Source organism: Abramis brama, assembly GCF_963993115.1.
Source record: "Abramis brama genome assembly, chromosome: 9".
Classification (NCBI taxonomy): Eukaryota; Metazoa; Chordata; class Actinopteri; order Cypriniformes; family Leuciscidae; genus Abramis; species Abramis brama.
In genome coordinates, this window is record NC_139971.1 from 3,729,662 (window position 1) to 3,749,217 (window position 19,556).

Sequence of the window (19,556 nt, forward strand, 5' to 3'; positions counted from 1 at the left end):
TTCTGATGATAAATGTAAACATTTTTGGTCATTTTTCCATGCACAGATACTCGATTGGCCAGGGTCTGCCAGTAAAGTGGTCATTTTGTGTAATTGCTCAGGGGTTTGTTTTCTAGCTGCGGTGGCGTGGGAATGTTGTACGATTGCCAGACTGGATTGATGAGGTCTTCCCTAACTGGCCTCCAGCGAAGCGCCCCGCTCCTGATCTCGGCTGGCTCACGGCCCCACTTCCTACCAAACAACCTCAGCTTTGTCATTATGAGCCATGGAATTATGTAGATGCTCTCAGCCACACATTTAAAGCCCTATTTTCCAGCTTTCTGCTTTTCAGCTTTTCCCCAACAGGTACATTTGCCAGTGTGTGAAAGAAGCAAACATTAGCATATCACCTGTAAAAAGAGCACTAATTACAGAAACATTCAAATTGTACTTTAGTGTGAACTGAATGTAATGTTTTCAGACACTTACAATTAAATGAAAATGTGCTATAGTTACAATTTACGTTAAAATGCTACGTATTTAAATTAAGCTTTTCGTGCTGCGTTAATATTATTATTCATTGTGTTTCATTGTATGGTGGTATACAACAGACCCTCTCTCTTTTTCCATATCGCTCCCTCTATCAGGCACAAGAAACCCTAGCCGAGTGTTACAACCTCAGCCACTTCATCTGACATCTTTCCACATATTGGAACGGTTAGCGGAGACCTAACCCCGTGACCCTGTGACCTCTCCTCCGCTCACACATACACACAGTCTGTCTCAGAAAGCCTCCAGGGAGGTCATGGATTAGCAGGAGCACAGAATACTTCAGGGTTACGCTCTCTTCTGCCACATCACTGCTCTGGTTGGGGCCATGTTGCAGATTGGTCCTCGCAGCACTGGGGGACAGAGGGATGCTTGGCCCCTTAAACAGACTGGGATAGTTTTGTATAGCCGTCAGAGTGACTTCAGTGTTAGATACTGTGTCCTATTTCATGACCAAGTGTTAATGCGATTCTGGACTGTGACTGCATGGAAACTCTTTAGTCTCAAGCAGCTTGGGGAAAAGTGTCTCTCTAAGCCAATGCACAAAAAAGCCAGACGAGGAGATTCTGCAATGACCGTGCAAAAGAAAGATTTTAAAGGCATAGTACAGACAGATAAAGCTGGCATCATTTAGTCAACTTCATATGGTTTCAGACCTGATGAAAAATTCACACTGACCCTTGTTCTGCAAATTTTCGCAGGCGAAATCCAATTGATTTCAATTGGAATCCACACGATCACACATTTTTGGTCATGCAGATTTGCTGTTTGGTTTAAAAGCCAAAATGTCGGTAATGTGGCCGTGTTTTAAAGGCTGTCCTAGTCGATGGTTTTCCTGGAACTAAAACTGCCTTAAAAATTATGCAAAAGCACCATAAAAGTATCCTAAAAGAAGTCCATGTGACTCTCAATCTACGTAATTCAAGACTTCAGGAGATATATGATAACTTTTGTGTGAGAAATAGATTCAAATTTAAGTTATTATTCATTATTCATGTGATTATTCAGCTCTCAAGTGAGGATTATAAATTAATGAGTAAAGACCTAAGTTTCAGCCGCAGCTTCATGACTACAGAGGACTTGAAATTTAGCATTTGAGCCATTTTTATGATACTTTTATGGTGATTTTTTGCATCCACTTTAAGGCTTGACAGCTTCAGTCTGCAATAGCATGGAAAAGAAAGCAAATTTGTTGGAACAATGACCAAATATTTCATGTTTGAGTGAACCGTCCCTTTAAATATCTCTTTCTCTCTCTGTGATCTAGCAAGCGCACAGTCCTTCTCCTGAGCTCCAGCAGTCTAGCGTTTCTTACCTGAGGTTATAATACTTAGACTGTGAAATCATCTAGTCACCACCGGCCCCCAACTCCCTAAACTTTGCAGCGCTCTCGTATAGCAGATCTTTAATATTTATGGTTGTCAGCCGAGGGAGCGGAAGGGGTCTGAGGGGTGGAGGTCTACACTCCTGCTTTCTTCGCAGTGCTGGCGGTTTAGCAGACAGAGCCCAGGCATGGCCTCCATGTTGAAATGATTAGGACACAGGAAGCTGAACCTGACACTGCTGACACCAGGCCTCAGCGCCACATCCTGACCACAAGACCCTCACTGTGCCGGAGAAGCCTTCGTCATGACAGCCAGGCGCTGATTTACACCTTCTGATAAGAGGAACTTGGACATGGAGACCGAGGGTGTGGGAAATTAAACTCAGAATCATCATGAGCATTCAGGTGCATTTTGAATGTGATAAAATGCATATTTGTTCTTTAATTTGCACAGCAATTGTAGGTAAAAGAGTCACTGTCCAAAAAGCAAAAAGCAAAAAAATAAATAATATATATATATATATATATATATATATATATATATATATAATAAAAATAAATAAATAAATAGGCTATAGGCTATATATATACATATTAAATGCCCTAAATTGATAAGATGCGTTAGTTGTTATAGGTTTCATACAGTGCACATTCAATATACATCTTATATCGTATTTTCGTCATGTTGGCCACCAAGTGAACCAAAAATGCCCCCACCCAAACATATATACTGGACATATACATACATACATATAAATATACATACATAAAAAAATAAAAATAAAAATAAAATAAAATAAAATAAAATAAAATAAAATAAAATAAAATAAAATAAAATAAAATAAATAAAAATAATTAAAATGATAAAATAAAATACAACACATAAAATGAAATAAAATAAAATAAAATAACAAAACATGACATTAAAATAAATCAAATAAAATAAAATACCTAGAATGGCCAATGTTCATTTGATGTTTTAGTGCATCTAAAGGCTTTTATTAAATAAATAAATAAATAAATAAATAAATAAATAAATAAATAAATAAATAAATAAATAAATAAATAAATAAATAAATAAATAAATAAATAACCCTTTTTTCTTAGGTACATTCAGGACATTAGCACATGTCCACCAATGACAGCTGCTGATTAGAGATTTGCGGGACATCGCTGATCTTTACCAACAACACAAGAGCAAGTTACAGTTGACAAATGTTAGCAGAAGAAGTTAGCAGTTCTGATCCATTGCTCTTCAGCATTCTTATATAACACTGACATGGGCTATGTTCTGCCCTCAGAGGATTTAGGTGTGAATATTTACATGGGGGAAAAAATCTTTCTTCATGCCCCTACTTTTTCTGACTGTAGTTTTTGTACTATAGAGGTCTAGTGCCATCTAATGGTGTGGGTTAAATTCCATTCGTTCATTTGAGCTTGGGTCCAGAATAATGCATGAAGAAAAATGAAATCATTGGCCTTGAAACTTGAAATACTTTGCTGGACAACATGAAACATTTGCAGTTTAGCTGACTTTTTAAATCTAATATTAATGAACTCTTGAAACGTATTATTACTGGGACTGTGTCTGCAAAGAAAAACTGAAAAGAGAAAGTATTAATAAATAAATAAATGTCTTTTATTCCACTGATAAATAATGAAATGCTTTCTGATGAATGCAAGGACAGATCCACATCCTGTCTCACGTTATGAATTATGTGACAAAATCAAGGTTTCATGGCTGTCAAAAATGTTAATAAATGCTTACTTATGTTTCTAAATCGGTGACTTATCCGTTGAGCCTTTTAAAAGAACATCATAAATGTTTAAACACTTCAGATCTACGGCCATGTATTTTTAACAGAGGGAGTGGGAAAAATATGACAGTTTTTTTTTTTTTTTGTGCAAATGCTACGAGAGAAGTGAAGGGATGACGTGCTGTTTCCATGACAGGGATCATAAGGATGATGCAGGTCTTGCTTTTGCTCCCAGATGGTCGTCTCTTATGATTGTTTTCTTTAATAACACACTGCTACTGTTGCCATCGTGATGGCCGTTGGTTACAGACAGAGCTTTAGAGCACCACTACCTCATTAACATTTTTAACAGGCCTGTTTGTTTGTCTTTCCTAGCCTCTGGTCATAATTATAACAGTCGATTAACCCTCAGAAAAAGGGCATAACAGTGAGGGTGCCAGACTATCAAACTTTACTCATATTCATCTCACCCTGTCTAGATGGAAAATTACTGCTGGCTAAAAAAAATTAAAATAAAATAAAAAAGAAGATAAATTTACTTGAGAATCAAGAGTAAGACTGGTTTTCAAAGATTGTATGTTGAATAGATTTTTTGTTTGTTTGTTTGTTACACTTTTTCTTTAACTTTAGTTTAAAAATATAATATCCTCCTGAGACCCAGAAACTATTTTTTATTTTTTTTATTTTTTATTTTCATGTCAGCACATTGTTTAGAGCATAAGTAATGGTAAAAAAAAATAAATAAATATATATATATATTATTCATATGTTATACTATATCCTCTGTAGTGGACACCAGGACTCAGTTGTTTAAAAAATAAAATGACATAAAATTATATGTATAGGCAAAAACTTTTTCTTTCTTTTTTTTCTTTTTTTAATCATCAATAAATGTTGGTGTTTCAGGATTTATTTTAACTAAAATTTGTATAAAGATGATTCTCAACTATGTTATGAAAGATATAACGGAATGAATTGATACACCATTTTACTTTATGCAATATGTGGGTAAAATGGCCATAAATTAATATTCCCATTCAATGCAATGTATCTATACACTGTATCTAATGTGCACATTAATGTGTTCTTGGAGCAACATTTAATGAAAAAAGAAGTGTAATAATTGGAGTAATTATTAGCAACATTTTAATAATAATATCTAATATTTCATAGGAATATTAATGTATAACTTATTTCCATATTCACTTGTTGTGTTTCCCAAAATGCCTGTATGATGCCTGTAACATGTATGATGTCAGAGAAATGTAATAAATAAATAAATAAATAAATAAATAAATAAATAAATAAATAAATAAATAAATAAATAAATAAATAAAATATAATGTTATTATATAATGCTTATACATTTCTTTATGCTTATATTGTACATTACATATACAAGTATATATTTTCGGAAATCTTCATATTGTATGCATAATTGCTTCTCAAGTACATTTACTGTATCTTGTTTTTTTAGATAGGTTTGAACTGGGAAAGAAATGTCTAAATCCCATTACTCAATCTTGCACCATCAACAACAAGATTTCTGCAGTGCATATAAATAGAATAGCAAATTCTATTCATTTATTAATCTAGAAAGATAGATGGATGGATGGATGGATGGATAGATAGATATATGCCTCTTTATTTAAATAGATAAGTACAATATGATAAAGTATGCATATAAAAATATGCATATACATTTTTTTTTTTTTTTTTTTACAAACACAATTTACATAATTGATTCGCTCTGTTCTTAATCTTGTGCTGGCCAGTAGTTATATTTTTATCTCATGTTATGTCTCATGTAGTTTTCCACTATGTTGATACATAAATTAAACCTCAGATCAAATCCCTCAGCCCACACCACACACACACTCATTAGCATATTTCTGTATCACAAGCTTTTTCTTTAGAGTCTTTCTTTATCTATCTAATACAAAGGTGAAACTATCTCCACAAAAAGAAAAAGAAAAACATGCCTGCCAACTCACCGGAGACCTGGAGAGACATTGAAAGACTACGAAGAGTCGGCACAGCATACAAACTCAAGTTTAGAAGAGAAGCGAGGGAATCAATAGTGCAGACTGCAGATTGTGTGAGAGAGCGATGTGCTTCGTGTCCTATTCCTATTCAATTTACAGTAAATACCCAGAAAGCCAAAAGCACATCACTTTCACACTCAGGGGTCTCATTTAATGCTTGCTAAATATGGCAATATCAATTCTTCAAAATCAAGCTTTTTCTTTCCAGATAAGAATCATATTTAGTGGGAAAGACAACTGAGCTTGTTGCTCTGACGGCATTTGAGCAGCTTGAGGAAGGTCTCCATCTTGTGGGCATCCTTCTTGAAGCAGGTGAGAAGGTTGTAGTCCCTGAGGACAGACTCCAGCACCTCAGGAGATTGTCCATCATATGGAGTCAGCGTGTGTTCGATGGCGGATGAGGACATCCCTTCATCCAGCATCTGTGAAGAAACCAGCGTGAAGTGATGCACACACACACGTATGTTATGAGCGTTCACACTGATGTACCTTGCGGATGAGGACCAGCACCCCCTGCTCCAGGCTCAGCAGTTTATCAGAAACCCACTTGGTCTTGTTGAGCAGAGCGTCGGGGGCGTCATCGTAACGATCAAGAGTAGTTTGCAGATAGATCAGCGGCTCCATCCACGACTGCACCAGAATCAGGACCGAGTGAAGCAGCCATTTATCCTGCAGAGTCAAAGGGATCGAGCTATGAAAAATACAATTTTCATTGATTTTTTTTTTTTTTTTTCATACAAAAGAGTTTGTGACAATATTCTGTAGCCTTTAGAACTTCTTCAGTACAAAAGGAGCATTTGCAACTCCACTCTTAGAAGAAGAAAACAGCTCAATTTTACAGTAAAGGACCCTTTATGCCAAGAAGGTTCTGCATAAGGAGAAATGATTTCATGATTTCATGATGCTCTTATGTTCATAAAATTCGATTACAATTAAAGATGAATTAAAACTACATTAACTAACTAATTACAGATAGACATAGATAGATAGATAGATAGATAGATAGATAGATAGATAGATAGATAGATAGATAGATAGATAGATAGATAGATAGATAGATAGATAGATAGATAGATAGATAGATAGATAGATAGATGAAAAAACAACGCATTCTCATCCTAGGGCGTCATATACTGACGCTTTTGACATTTCGTCTACATCCAACGCACATGGCACCCTTTAGCGTCAATATGACACGCACAGAGCTTTGTTCGGTTATGGTTAGGTTTAGGTCTGGGGAAGGGTTAGGGTTAGACCGCTAGGAGGCGCCTTCTGGCCCATATCTATCTGCGTCTCATATTGATGCTAAAGGGTGCCATGTGCCTTGGATGTAGACGAAATGTCAAAAGCGTCAGTATATGACGCCTTGGGATTAATATTAAATGTCAGAGAGAGGTGGAAATGGCATTTAAAAAAAAGACAGATTTTAAGTGGATCTCAGGTATAAACAAACAAACAAACAAACAAACAAACAAACAAAAACATAAATATTTCATTCACAGACTCCAAACTTTAAACAGACTAAACACTGTGAATACAGTAACCAAGCCTTCATAAAGCAGCACAAGCTCCCGGTGAAGGAGAGGTTATGGGAGGTCGTCCATTTTCAATGTTTTTGCAATGCTTTTTATATACTGCAGCTCCAGATGAATTTTCAGAGGCTATAAAATGTCTAAATCAAATGGAAATATGTGTCTAGTTTGGCTGCATACAGTGCTGGCGTGACAAGACTCATTAAGCTAAAGCAGTTTGAGGGAAATGTTCAAATCTATTTCAGCAGGTGCATGGGGAAAAAGGATATATTGAAAAGAAAACAGCCTATTTGGTGATGGAGGCAATTTAGTTCTAAAGAAAGGTTAGTCTCTCAGTTGAAAGAGCTGTCACACAATAGTGCATTAGATGAACAAGACAGCGCTCTGTTAGTGCAGTCTTTCACACAATACCAGTTAAACAGAGCTCATATGTTCAGAGCTGGAAAACATGGTTCCAGTGAATGCTTAACCTGCGTTGACATGATTACGGCATGCACGGAGATGAGAAGGGTATGTATGGACTTATCTAGCTCTGGGGGATACGGTGAATAAGCTAAAGTCCCAAAAAGTCGGCGTGTTCCTTCAAGAAGATTAAGCTGCATATTCTCAACATTTAATGTGGCCTTTCAAGATTAACACCAGCAAAAAAATATAAAAAATACAATATTTTAATTTTTTTTTTTTCTAAAAATGGTCAGTATTTTGCCTTAGTTCCCAGTCAAAATGGTTTTCCTTGTTTGACATGTGTCATATGCATTTCTTATTTTTGATATTTCCTTCCTCCTTTCCATTTCTAATCAACAAACACACAACACTCGCATCTCCTCACCGATATCTGCTGAATCTCACTCTTGGAGCTTGGGATCGGGAAGGGCTTGCTGTGGCACATGTTTCCTCCCTGATTCCTCAAAGCATGAAGAGGATACGGGACAAACATCTCCTCCTGTTGGACACACAGTAACACACACACACACACACACACACACACACACACACACACACACACACACACACACACACACCACTTCAGGTGGTAGAAAAGCCTTATAAATATCTGAAGGGAGATTTGAAATGAGAAATGAAATTATACCAATATTCTCTGCATGTTTTCCTACTGAAAAGAGACAATCCACCTAAGAACAGTGAAATAATCTAACAAGACTGATAGGCATCTCACAGTGTTTATAATGAGTCTGATTATTCATTAAGATTATAGTCTCATTAATTCAAAGTCATGCACATAGCCGGCAATAATGAGGCAAGGTTGATTAAATGAGACAGAATAATGACATTAAATGAAACTTGCTATCAGTGTGGCTAATAATATCTCAGCTGATGAGATGAAATGAAATTGGTTATCTGATTTTGAGTTAAACATTTTAAGAAGAAAACATCAACAACAACAACAAGTAAAACTTTATTTTGGTGGTCCCCTTTAGACATTCTGTTGGCTATACGTAACATTGCACATGTCAACTTATTCTGAGCCATAACCTAACAATCCACTCATTCTCAACTAATACTCTAATGACAGTTAGTGGATACGCAAAGTTATAGTCAACAGAATGTCTAAAGCTGACCAACTAAATAAAGTGTGACCAAAAGCATGCATGCAGATTTGCAAACTATAACGGTAACACTTTACAGTAAGGTTTCATTAGTTTACTACATTAGTTAACATGAGCTAAGAATGAACTGCACTTCTACAGCATTTATTAATCTTAGTTGATGTTAGTTTGCAAATTAATGCATTATCAAAATCAAAAGTTGTATTTGTTAACATTAGTCAATGCACTGTGAACTAACATGAACAAACAATGAACAACTGTATTTTTAACTAATGTTAAGAAAGATTAACAAATGCAGTAACACATGTATTGATCACAGTTAGTTCATGTCAGTTAATTAGTTAAAACATCTTGCTAATGTTAACAAATGAAACAAAGTTTTACCACTATAACTTCATATGCTGTAATAAATCATTTTATATGTCGTAGAGTTAACAGTAAATATCAATAGACTTTGATTGATTGACAGAGATGGTTCACTCACAAAGAGAGTGCATGACTCTTCAGACACACGGTAGATGAGCTCTGCATGTTGGATGACACGATCTAGAAGTTTCTCTTGGGAGATTGAAGTACAGTGTGTGAGAGATCCGGCCTCGTCCTTACAGTCCAGAGGAACGGCATGAGAAACCCAGAAACGCCAGAGCGACACACAACACAGCCAGACCTGCAGAACTAATGAAACACACACACACACACACACACACACACACTGTAACAGTAATTCACTGCTACAAACACGCTTTGGAAAGTCTGTTAGGCTAATAAGCCTTAGAAATATTTACTTTCTGCAGATCGCACATTTCATTGCGTATTTGAAATATGTTTAATATGCAAGCACTGCGTTTCTTTACAAAGCGAATGCATTTCTTCAAGGCTATAGCTCTAGGTAGATTTCCTTGCAAATAAGCTAATAAAGATGAGGAGTCAGTGTACCTTTAACCCTGTTCATTTTGCAGAGATGTTTCTATAGCCACTTGCCTGCATTAGAGACACACACTGCCTTTATATAATATTCTCAGAGATCCATAGATTCATCAACTCTCCTGCTTCAGTGTAAGAGGAGACGTGGCCTTCTCTTCAGACTCCTTCATATGCAGGCCTTTAACCTGAGATGTGACCGATACCGATACGAGAATACGAGAACGAGTAATGCCACTAAAAATAATCCAGTTTTTTATTAATGAATGGGAACTTACTAAAAATATAGCTTTCCAAGACACTAGCAACTTATTTATAGTTAAGCTACAGTCAAGCTATACATTTAAACAGTAGGACAATATGTCGTTTGTTATAGACTACAAAAATATGCTTACAGTATACATTACATTATTGTAACACATGTCGTATATGTTATGCTTTTATATAAAGCCTACTTATGTTTTTGTTAATAACAATAAATTACTTTTTAAAACAACAATTAACTGTTTAAATATTTGGGGCCAGTAAATTTGTTTGTTTGTTTATTTATTTATTACCTTCGCCATCACAAAAATGCATTTTTCTTAAGTGCATATATATATATACACATATTTCCTGGATTTATACTTAAAATTTGAAAATAATATCAGATATTTACAGATATTTCTAATTCTGACACTTTATATATATATATATATATATATATATATATATATATATATATTAACTTAACCTTATTAAAGTACTTATAGTAAAGTTACTTTCTAATATATGTATATATATATATATATATATATATATATATATATATTAGAAAATAAAGTAGGCTAAGTTTATAGTATTATAAGTAAATAATACTTACTCACCAACAATGGTTTCTATATAATATTCTGTCAAAGGGTCACCTACCCAAGCACAGATAATTATAATAAATCATTTTTTTTTTTTTTTTTGGTATAAGCTTGAGGTTATTTTGTATCCTATCTGTGCAATGTATCTTTTGTATTTATTAGACACTTTATATGATTCAAATTTCTTTAAAGCATTCCTCTTCCGGTCGGGAAGCGGGCGACCGTGTCTCTGTCGATGAGATGAGCTGGTTTTGTCTCTGTGATATGCAAGTTCTTCAAAGATCTGCCGGTCTGTGTAGATGCTATAGGCTGCCAGCCAAAAGAATCTCTCTCAGAACATAATCCACATCGGGATACTGAAATAATACCATTGCAGGTGGGCGGCGGACTTCATTAAGTCCTGAATATAGCAATTCTCTTCTTGATTGTGCTGATTTGTCCTACATATCTGAGTCCCCAAACCACACAAATGCGGCTTAATCCAATTTGAGCATCAAAAGGGATGGATTGAGTCTGTAAATATTTCAGAATTAAGCCCACTTTGTTGGTCAGATTCACATTACAGCGGAACAAACCGACATTATATTACAGCAGAATAGATGTGTTCGTCTATTTATGTAAACCAAAACACCTACTCTATAATAACAGTTTAATACATGTTACATTTTCAGGGCAAAGCCGGAATGTTCCAGAAAATCTTTCAACACAAAAACAGAAAATTCCTTGGCAATAAACAACGTAATATCGTATTATTTGCAAAACTTGTGCTGCTCTTCACTAAAAAATTGTAATTGACACAAAATTGTCCTGTCCTTTCTTTGTCCTTTGGAACATTTGCAGTGACTCAGTGATAGGGGTCACAGCAGTTCACTTCACCGTCTCAAAGGGGCTGTCTCAGTGCCAATGAGATCGGGAGGCTGAGAAACTGTAGCTGTCCAAAGACTCACACTGGACGTCAGAAAGCTGTTACTTATTCACACATCTTCCTGCAAACACCTGCAGCCCAAAATGTTTTGTCACCTGTCTGGCAAAAAACCACCCACCCAAACCATTCAAACGTCTTAATCTCTAAATCTAGTCTTAATCTCTGTCCACATGTCAATTTTCATATCATTACAATGTTTTTTGCTTTGTTCTTTGATTCGGGCAAGAGGTGTGCTGACATAAATACACTAAAAATGAAATATTTAACTGCTTCTTACTTTGTATTTTAGTCTTGCTTTCCAGTACAGATATCTTACAGTACAAACATTCTTAAAGTCCCCCTTTAATACTCATATTTGACAATCAAAATGACGTATTTAAACAAGTTTTCCTGTGAAAATAATTTCTTCCTGCCTTAAAATATCTCAAATGTTACTCTACATCTTTGCTTTATTTAGTATTACATGAATATGCAAATCAGGCCCCGCCTCCACTCAATCACACCAGCTCTACCTGATCCACTCAGCTGAATAAATGATACACAATGGCAAGTGGAAATATTGGTTTAATTAAGAAACCAGAAACTGATTCAAAATTACATGATGTTAAGTCTTTCTGGAATATTTATCAAGATTTCATGGATTTATACTTAAAATTTGAAAATAATATCTGCCAAAAAAAGTTACTTTTTCTCATCAGATATTTATAGTCTAATTCTGAAACTTATATATATATATATATATATTGGTGACAAAAACGTAATATTTTGTCATTTTGCTTGTCAAGTAAATGTATCTTGAATTTAAGAATTTTAGATATTTGTACAGAAACACAAACCAACATTTTGCATTGCATACAACTGTAAATACATTGAAATCACACATTACTCATTACTTAAATAATTGCATATTATAATTACACTTTTAAAAAACAAACAAACAAACAAACAAACAAATACATGCATAAATATATTTCAATGGTGCACATTTACCATTCATACTTTTTATAACTTTCTTTGTTAATAAATATATAGTGTTTTCCTTATTGTTTATTTATTTATTATTATTATTATTATTGTATTAGTTAGATCATTTCTGATAAATGTTGCTACTTAATAGGTCAATTGATTTCTAGGTCATGAAATATACAGTAACCAGTAGACAAACATTATATTTGTCTCCAATAGTTGCTGCACTTGTTTTTTTACATTTTTTGTCTCCCTTGTTTTCTTTCAGAAAATAATCATATTCATAAAATCAGTTCACGCTGTGATCAAGTTTTGCCATGTGTATTTATTTCCACTATGAATCTTTTTTTTTTTAATTAATAAAGCAAAGTAAATATCTTGAACATCAACAAAAAAATTATGCAATCAAGTGTAGCAAACTGTGCAATTAATTTATTAGCACCAGCTATTATCTCCACAAAAACAATCAATATCATATTCAAGCAAACAATTACAAGGTCAAACATGTCCTGCATTCACTAAGCTTAAAGTAAAAAGTTCAATGACAAGAGATGCAACTTCAAGACCCCCGAGGTTCAAAAAAGGCCCAATGCCGTGCCAACACCAACGAGACCAGATTGAAACAACACATCCTGAATTTGAAGAAGGTTGAAAAAAAGGTTGAATTTGAAAAAAAAAAAAGAAGTTCACTAGGTGATCACTCCGCTCTGCATATGGCATATGTCTTGTTTCAATAGACTAATTACAACAGTTCACGTTAAATTCAAAAGGGAAGAAGTGGATTATGCCTGCTGCAGATTTCTGCCATCCTTTAAGATCATTCACACTGTACGACATGGATCTAACAAACTTGGGTACGTCGAAGAAGAATAAAACGTCATGCGCTAGTGGTTAACAAATTGAGCAAGATGAATCACATAATTGTGGTTTTTATGTGAGGAGAAAATGGAGGTCATGGCTAAGGAAAAGAGGCCAACATGTCAATTTTGCAAATAAAGCTTGAGGTAATAGTTTTAAGTTTTAGTGCCGTGTTGCATTGATCAATACGATCATTTGATCATTGATCATTTCATGTTGCATTTGTATTGGCTAGTCAGTAGACGCAGGTCGTAGCAGCAAACACACTGTGAAATGATCATGCTGAATTTTTGACACTGTCAGAAAAGGATCGCAGACTGTCTTTGGTCTCAAGTCTTTGAACCTCTCTCACTGTACGACATATGACCACCGTTTAGGAGCCACAACCACAGAAATCACCACGATTGGTCATCTTTCGTCTGGGACAGCCCAAAATCGTACAATGTGTATCGGGCATTAGAGAGATTATAACTGTAGTCCACATAGAGAGCTGCAGTGATGACGTATTTTTGTAGGCCAACCTGGGAGTTCGCATCACCCTGGTTCCCTTGACAAAAGAAAACTCAAGGATTTTTTTCATTGGCTTTTGAATTATTGTAGAAAATAAGCTCTGTGAAAAACAAACGTTTATGATTCTTACATGTTTTGTGAATCATGATAATCTGATTACCACAATTTTTATGAATACAATTGGCAGAATCAAAAGCTAAACGTTGGCTATAAATGACTAACACCATGGTCACGTGACTTCAACGTCACCACCACTGAGCTTCTTTTGTGAAAGCAACTGGTGAGTAGATGGGGTTTTCCTGATGATGTTTAATGTCCCAGACAACCTTTGTAGTCTCATTTAGCCACAGCAACCGCCTTATCCAAGACAAGTAAAAGTGCACTTTATGTCGTAGAATTAAACATGAACCAAAAACCCATTGACTTTATGACGATGGAACCGTAAGTGCTAAAATGCAAATGGCCTACAAAAATACGTCATCCCTGCTGCACTCTATAATGCAACATATAAGTATATTTTATGATTTTCTTAACCACTAGGTGGCACTGTCACCAAACCTGACAGGTATGCTCAGATCAAGGTGTAAACAAATCCGGTCTCACCCTTCAGTTCAGTAGGACACAGTGTTGGTGGGATACAGGCAGTATACCTCAGAGAACTTTCGGCGTCACTGTCAGCTTTGTTAGGCCATTATTCAGTACCAGTTAAAAATGTACTTCAAGACTTCGTCCCAAACAAACAAAAACATCAATAAATCTTAGCTTCATAAAAAACCCTATTCAAACTAATTCCAACCCATGGTTCATGGACACTCATATGCAATGAACTGCCAATGTGACCCATGACACTTGATTTGGGGAGAAGGAGGTTATCAAATCAGCCTTTTTAAGCGCTCCCAATAGATAAAGTCTGGCCTGGGCTAATTCGTGTCAAGGAACCGGCGACATGCCCTCTCCAGATGTGAAGAGTGCAAAGAGACTCGAGTGCGGAGCCACTTTAGCCCTGAAGAGAGCCGCGATTGCAGAACACACATGAATATTTATTATTCCCTGATGTTCATGGCCAATTACTGCACAGCTTCCTCCCTTTCCTTCCTATGTTTGATTGACATGCTAACTAATCAATCTGAGTGCTATCAGCTTTATAATTAAGCTTCATTGGGGGTTGAATATAGTGTGTGTGTAAGTGTGTGCATGTGTGTGTTGGTAATTTGCATTAATTCAGGCTGGCACATTTTAAGCACAGCCATTGGGGCGGCAGTGGCTCATGGTTCATGTAGGTTGTCTACAAACCGAAAGGTTTCAATCCCCGGTTCCACTTGACCAAGTGTCGAGGTGTCCATGAGCAAGACACCCAACCCCAGCTGCTCCCGACGAGCTGGATGGCGCCTTGCATGGCTGACACCGCCGTCGGTGTATGAATGGGTGAATGTGAGGCAATGTGGCCATAGGTCTGTGAAAGTGCTATATAAATGCAGTCCATTTACCATTTACCATTCCCCCCACCCTTAACCACTAGATGGCATATGCATATAAAGATAAATGACCTTGAAAATAATACTGCAAAAGTCTTACAAGAGTTTCACACACACGATAAGTAAGGGATAATGTATAGCGAGGCGGTTGTTATATCGAATAACAACCCCGACAGGCTGAACTGGACCCCAACGCGAAGCGGAGGGGTCTTGAATCAGCCTGAAGGGGTTGTTATTCACTATAACAACCGCCTCGCCTCGCTATACATTATCCCGCTTATTACATGGCTACCTTATAATTTGACACAAAATATTGATTTAAAAAGGAGTTTATTGATTTAAAAACGATTGTATTGCTTCCGCTAAAGAAAATAGTCCGTTCCGCGTCCATAGCAACGCTCTGTTTTTCATGGCAACGGTGTGTTATACTTCGCAGCGGTCTGTTATCAAGAAATAACAGACCGCATTCTACATTGGAATTCAACCAAGCCATGTAATAAACAAACGTAACGTACAATCTTAAAGCATTTTCTTATTTCAAATGATGCTGGGCATTAAAAAAAAAAAAGAAAGAAAAAAAGAACTAAGCTAAATTAAGCAGTTAGTTAGTTCATTGTCCCCTTAAAATAATGTCAAATATATTTCAACCCATTTTGCTGAGGTTCGTAATGAGCCTAGGAAATTGCCTCTCTATTTTACAGTTGTCTCAGTGTGTGAAAGCCGCCGTTATATGATCCAGTATTTCAGCACCTGCTGAATGTTATGAATGTGTAAATCTTGACAAACGTTCTCAGTGCCAGTGGAGGTTTCTCTTCCTTTATATATTGTAATGACTTCTTACGTCCACTTGCTCCAAGCACGGTTATTGGGAAATGCGGCATCCTGATTTATGATGATTGTTGTCACTTAAAGCGCACTAAAACAAACTTAATAAACGCGTGTGTCTTTGTGTAGGAGGGAGGCTTTAGAGCGCTGAAGCCTGCAGTGCTCAGTACATCAGCTTGCTGGCAATTGTGACAAATAAATTAGCTGAAAGGAGCCAATGCATTGTTTTCTAATGAGGATTTGCAAAGGGGCAATGCGTGTTTTACAATATGATACCAATTATCCCTGGGCGAATATGAGAATGAAGGGTGAGATGAAATTATGCATCCTCATGACGGCCGTAATTAGGTCATTCCGCTTCCATCTTCTTGCCAGCCAACAGAAAGAAATGTGGAGAAAATAAATGTTTAATTTATTGGAGGGCTGGATTGTTTTGATATATAAAAAAGGCGTTTTATGTTCTAATTAGCATTAGTGCCTTTAGAAGATGTTTAGCAACTCAAATGAATCAGGGCATGTGTGTTAAAAATGTCGGCTTTGCTTAAATTAAAATGAAGCATTAGTGCATCAGGTTACTGAGGATGTCGATGGATTTTGTGGGATATGCTGCGGCTTTCTTCAATCTTATTGAATGGCATGAATATTAATATTAAGTAGGAAAATGTGCTATATTTTAGATATGGGATAATGAATCCTATAATTCACACACCACGCATTTGAACAAAAGAGCCTTTCGCTTCGTTCTGAACTCTTATTGTTGCTAGTTGGGTCTGTTTATCAAAATTTCAAAGGTTTTGAACAAACCCCATAACTCTCAGTTTTACACTTCAGTACACTTTGGACTTGAATTAAACATCAATTTGCAAATTCATTCAGACTTACAATTTTTAAAATAAGAGTTCCTTCATTAATTGAGGGACCCGAACTGTATCTTGAAGCCAAACTGTCCTGTTGGTCGGCTCTTTGGACCAGCGTTGGGTGTAATGCATTACTATGCAATTAATTACTGTAATTTAATTACTTTTCAGGGGAAAAAATACTATTATTTGATCCCTTAAGGAATTTACTCTCTGCTAACAAGGAGATGATGGGGATTCAGACTGATTTTAGGACATTACTGTGCATGTAAACAAACTCTTTATGTTAAGGCACTGTAGAATGCAAATACAGCAAAAGAGACAATTATTCAGGCCTGAGGCTCAGTTAAGGTCTAACTGATGAAGTTCTAGGCAGCAACATCTGGCTCTAAATGCCTAAGCGTTCATGCATGCAAGCGTCCAAACAACAAACCCATCAATCAATCAGCCAACCAGCACACATTGTGGGCCTATAAATAAATACAGAAAAAGAGCGTTGTGTTATATGAGCTGTTATGTATGCTGTGTGTGTGAGGGGTGGGGTTATGGAGAGATTAGGTAGATGACAGTTCTGGGCTAAAGATGCATTACCGCTTCGCTTCGAGCGTAATTAGGCCTTCTATGTTCAGATCCAACCACCTACTCCTTGTCTCGCAACTTCCCTCGTGCCCTTGTCCTTCTGTCACCCTCAGGGAAGACTCCTGAATCCTAATCTGCAATATTTTCCTCTCTGCAAAAAAAGGTAGACGTAACCCACACTGCAATACAGAAGCGATCATCTGATGAAAGAAGACGACAAAAGCTGCAAATCAGATCAGTCACACCGATATCCTTCCGCTCGCCGCAAAGATATGCAGCCACACAACCAGGGCGAACCAATCAGATTCAGCGCTAGAGTCGCACGCGTGAACGTTTTCCTGACTCCCTAACACACGGATGACTCAGAAGTGCTCACTTTTTCCCCTGTACCTCCTTTCATCCACACAAAGTACATCTGAGGATTGGCCTGGCGCTCGGAGCTCGGCGAGCCCAGATTATATTTTCTTCAAAGTGAGATCCCAAAATGTGGCACAAATAAAACACGTTGTCTGCCCTCCAGGACTTCCCAGTTCTTCAGAGAATCCTAAATCTAAGGCCATCCCTGTGTTTTGTCTATGAGGATAAAGACTAGTCCAAGGCACCAGGCTGGTTTCTTTCATTTTTTAAGCCACTGGCGATGCCTGTCTCATGTCCGCGCCTCCTCGCGGGTTATCAGAGGATCAAACGTAGCACGAGTTGGGTCTCGCTGTCAAACACGACGTCTCCAAAAGGAGAGGGAGGACAGATGGCTGTTAAGAGATGTCTCATGCATACACAGGCCACCTTTTCACCACGTTTCCCTGTTTTCAAAGCAAATGCTATCTTTGAGCTCTGAATGTTTCTTAGTTATCCAACGCAGCGTCTCCATCCATTTGACATTTTCACTCGGCAAGGCCGATGGCAGAGTTTCCAATCGCAGAGGGTTTTATTGTGGTTATCAGATCAGTTGGCTTTCCATATTTCTTTTTAGCTCTCTCCTTTTTCTCCATCTCATCCTCCCTGTAGATGTTGCCTGAGTGCGTTGGAGTTAGTTTGAACTATGATAGTCCAAAGATTCAAAGATTACTGTTGAGACGTCAACTCTGCAGTCATAACTTAAAGGTTAAGTGTGTCATTTGTTGATGTTAATGTTATGTGGACATTCAACCACAGTAGATTAAAGTCGTTTGTAGGTTGATTCTCTCAAAAAACTTAAACATGGTTGCTCATTGGCACAGACTGGATAAACCAATGGTGTAAGCTTGGGGCGGGGCTATGCTTTTCTGACCAATGACAATGATAATAGTTCATAAATCAGTTTTCTTGTTTAAATTATCGTATTCAGTTGTTTGCAAATTCATTCTCCTGTAAATTGTTCAGTTCAGTTTTTCGTAAATCTGTTGTGTATACTGTATTGTCATGATCAACTCAACTGTTTATACGGTAAAAAAAAAACAAAAAAACATTCAGTAACACTTTATTTCCATAGTCTACTTTAGACATTCATTCTAGACATTTGCAACTACGTCAACTAGCAGTCATTAGAGTGTTAGTAGACTGTTAGTATATCTGCTAACTCTTTATTTTGATGCTACAGATATTCTACTGACTATAAGTCTACTAAACCAAAGCCTAACCTAACAGTCTACTAATACTCTAATGAGAGTTAGTTGACATGATGTTGCAAAGTTACTTTATAGAATGGCCAAATGGCACTATTAAATTAAAGTCTAACCATATATCTGTCTTTAAATAATTGCATAGAGTTACAATTGAATTTATTTGTTCACAAATTCATTCATGTGTAAATTGCTACATTTAATTCAAGGAAATCTGTTTATTATTCTTTTCTTAAAAGTTTTAATTAAAAGATGTCACTACACTAAACTTGACCTTTTTTTCTTTTTAATCAGTAGGCTACTTTCATATTGCTTTATAGTAAGCATATTTAGAACATCATTAAGACATACTACGTTTACATTTAATATAAGATTACTTTTACTTTCCTTACCTTCTGGCAAACCTCTTTTTAAGCATATTTCTCACAACATCTTTT

The 19,556-nt window shown here is 36.4% G+C and overlaps 1 protein-coding gene across 1 annotated transcript; it reads right to left on the reverse strand.

Moving 5' to 3' along the window:
* Window positions 1–5,080: 5,080 nt before the first annotated feature.
* On the reverse strand, window positions 5,081–9,716 carry smtla (somatolactin alpha). Its single transcript, XM_084125269.1, has 5 exons — window positions 9,691–9,716; window positions 9,239–9,429; window positions 8,016–8,129; window positions 6,144–6,323; window positions 5,081–6,076 (listed from the first exon to the last, which is right to left on the reverse strand). The coding sequence occupies exons 1-5, from the start codon at window positions 9,704–9,706 to the stop codon at window positions 5,876–5,878; spliced, it is 702 nt and encodes a 233-aa protein (XP_083981395.1). The 5' UTR covers window positions 9,707–9,716; the 3' UTR covers window positions 5,081–5,875.
* Between the last annotated feature and the right edge of the window lie 9,840 nt (window positions 9,717–19,556).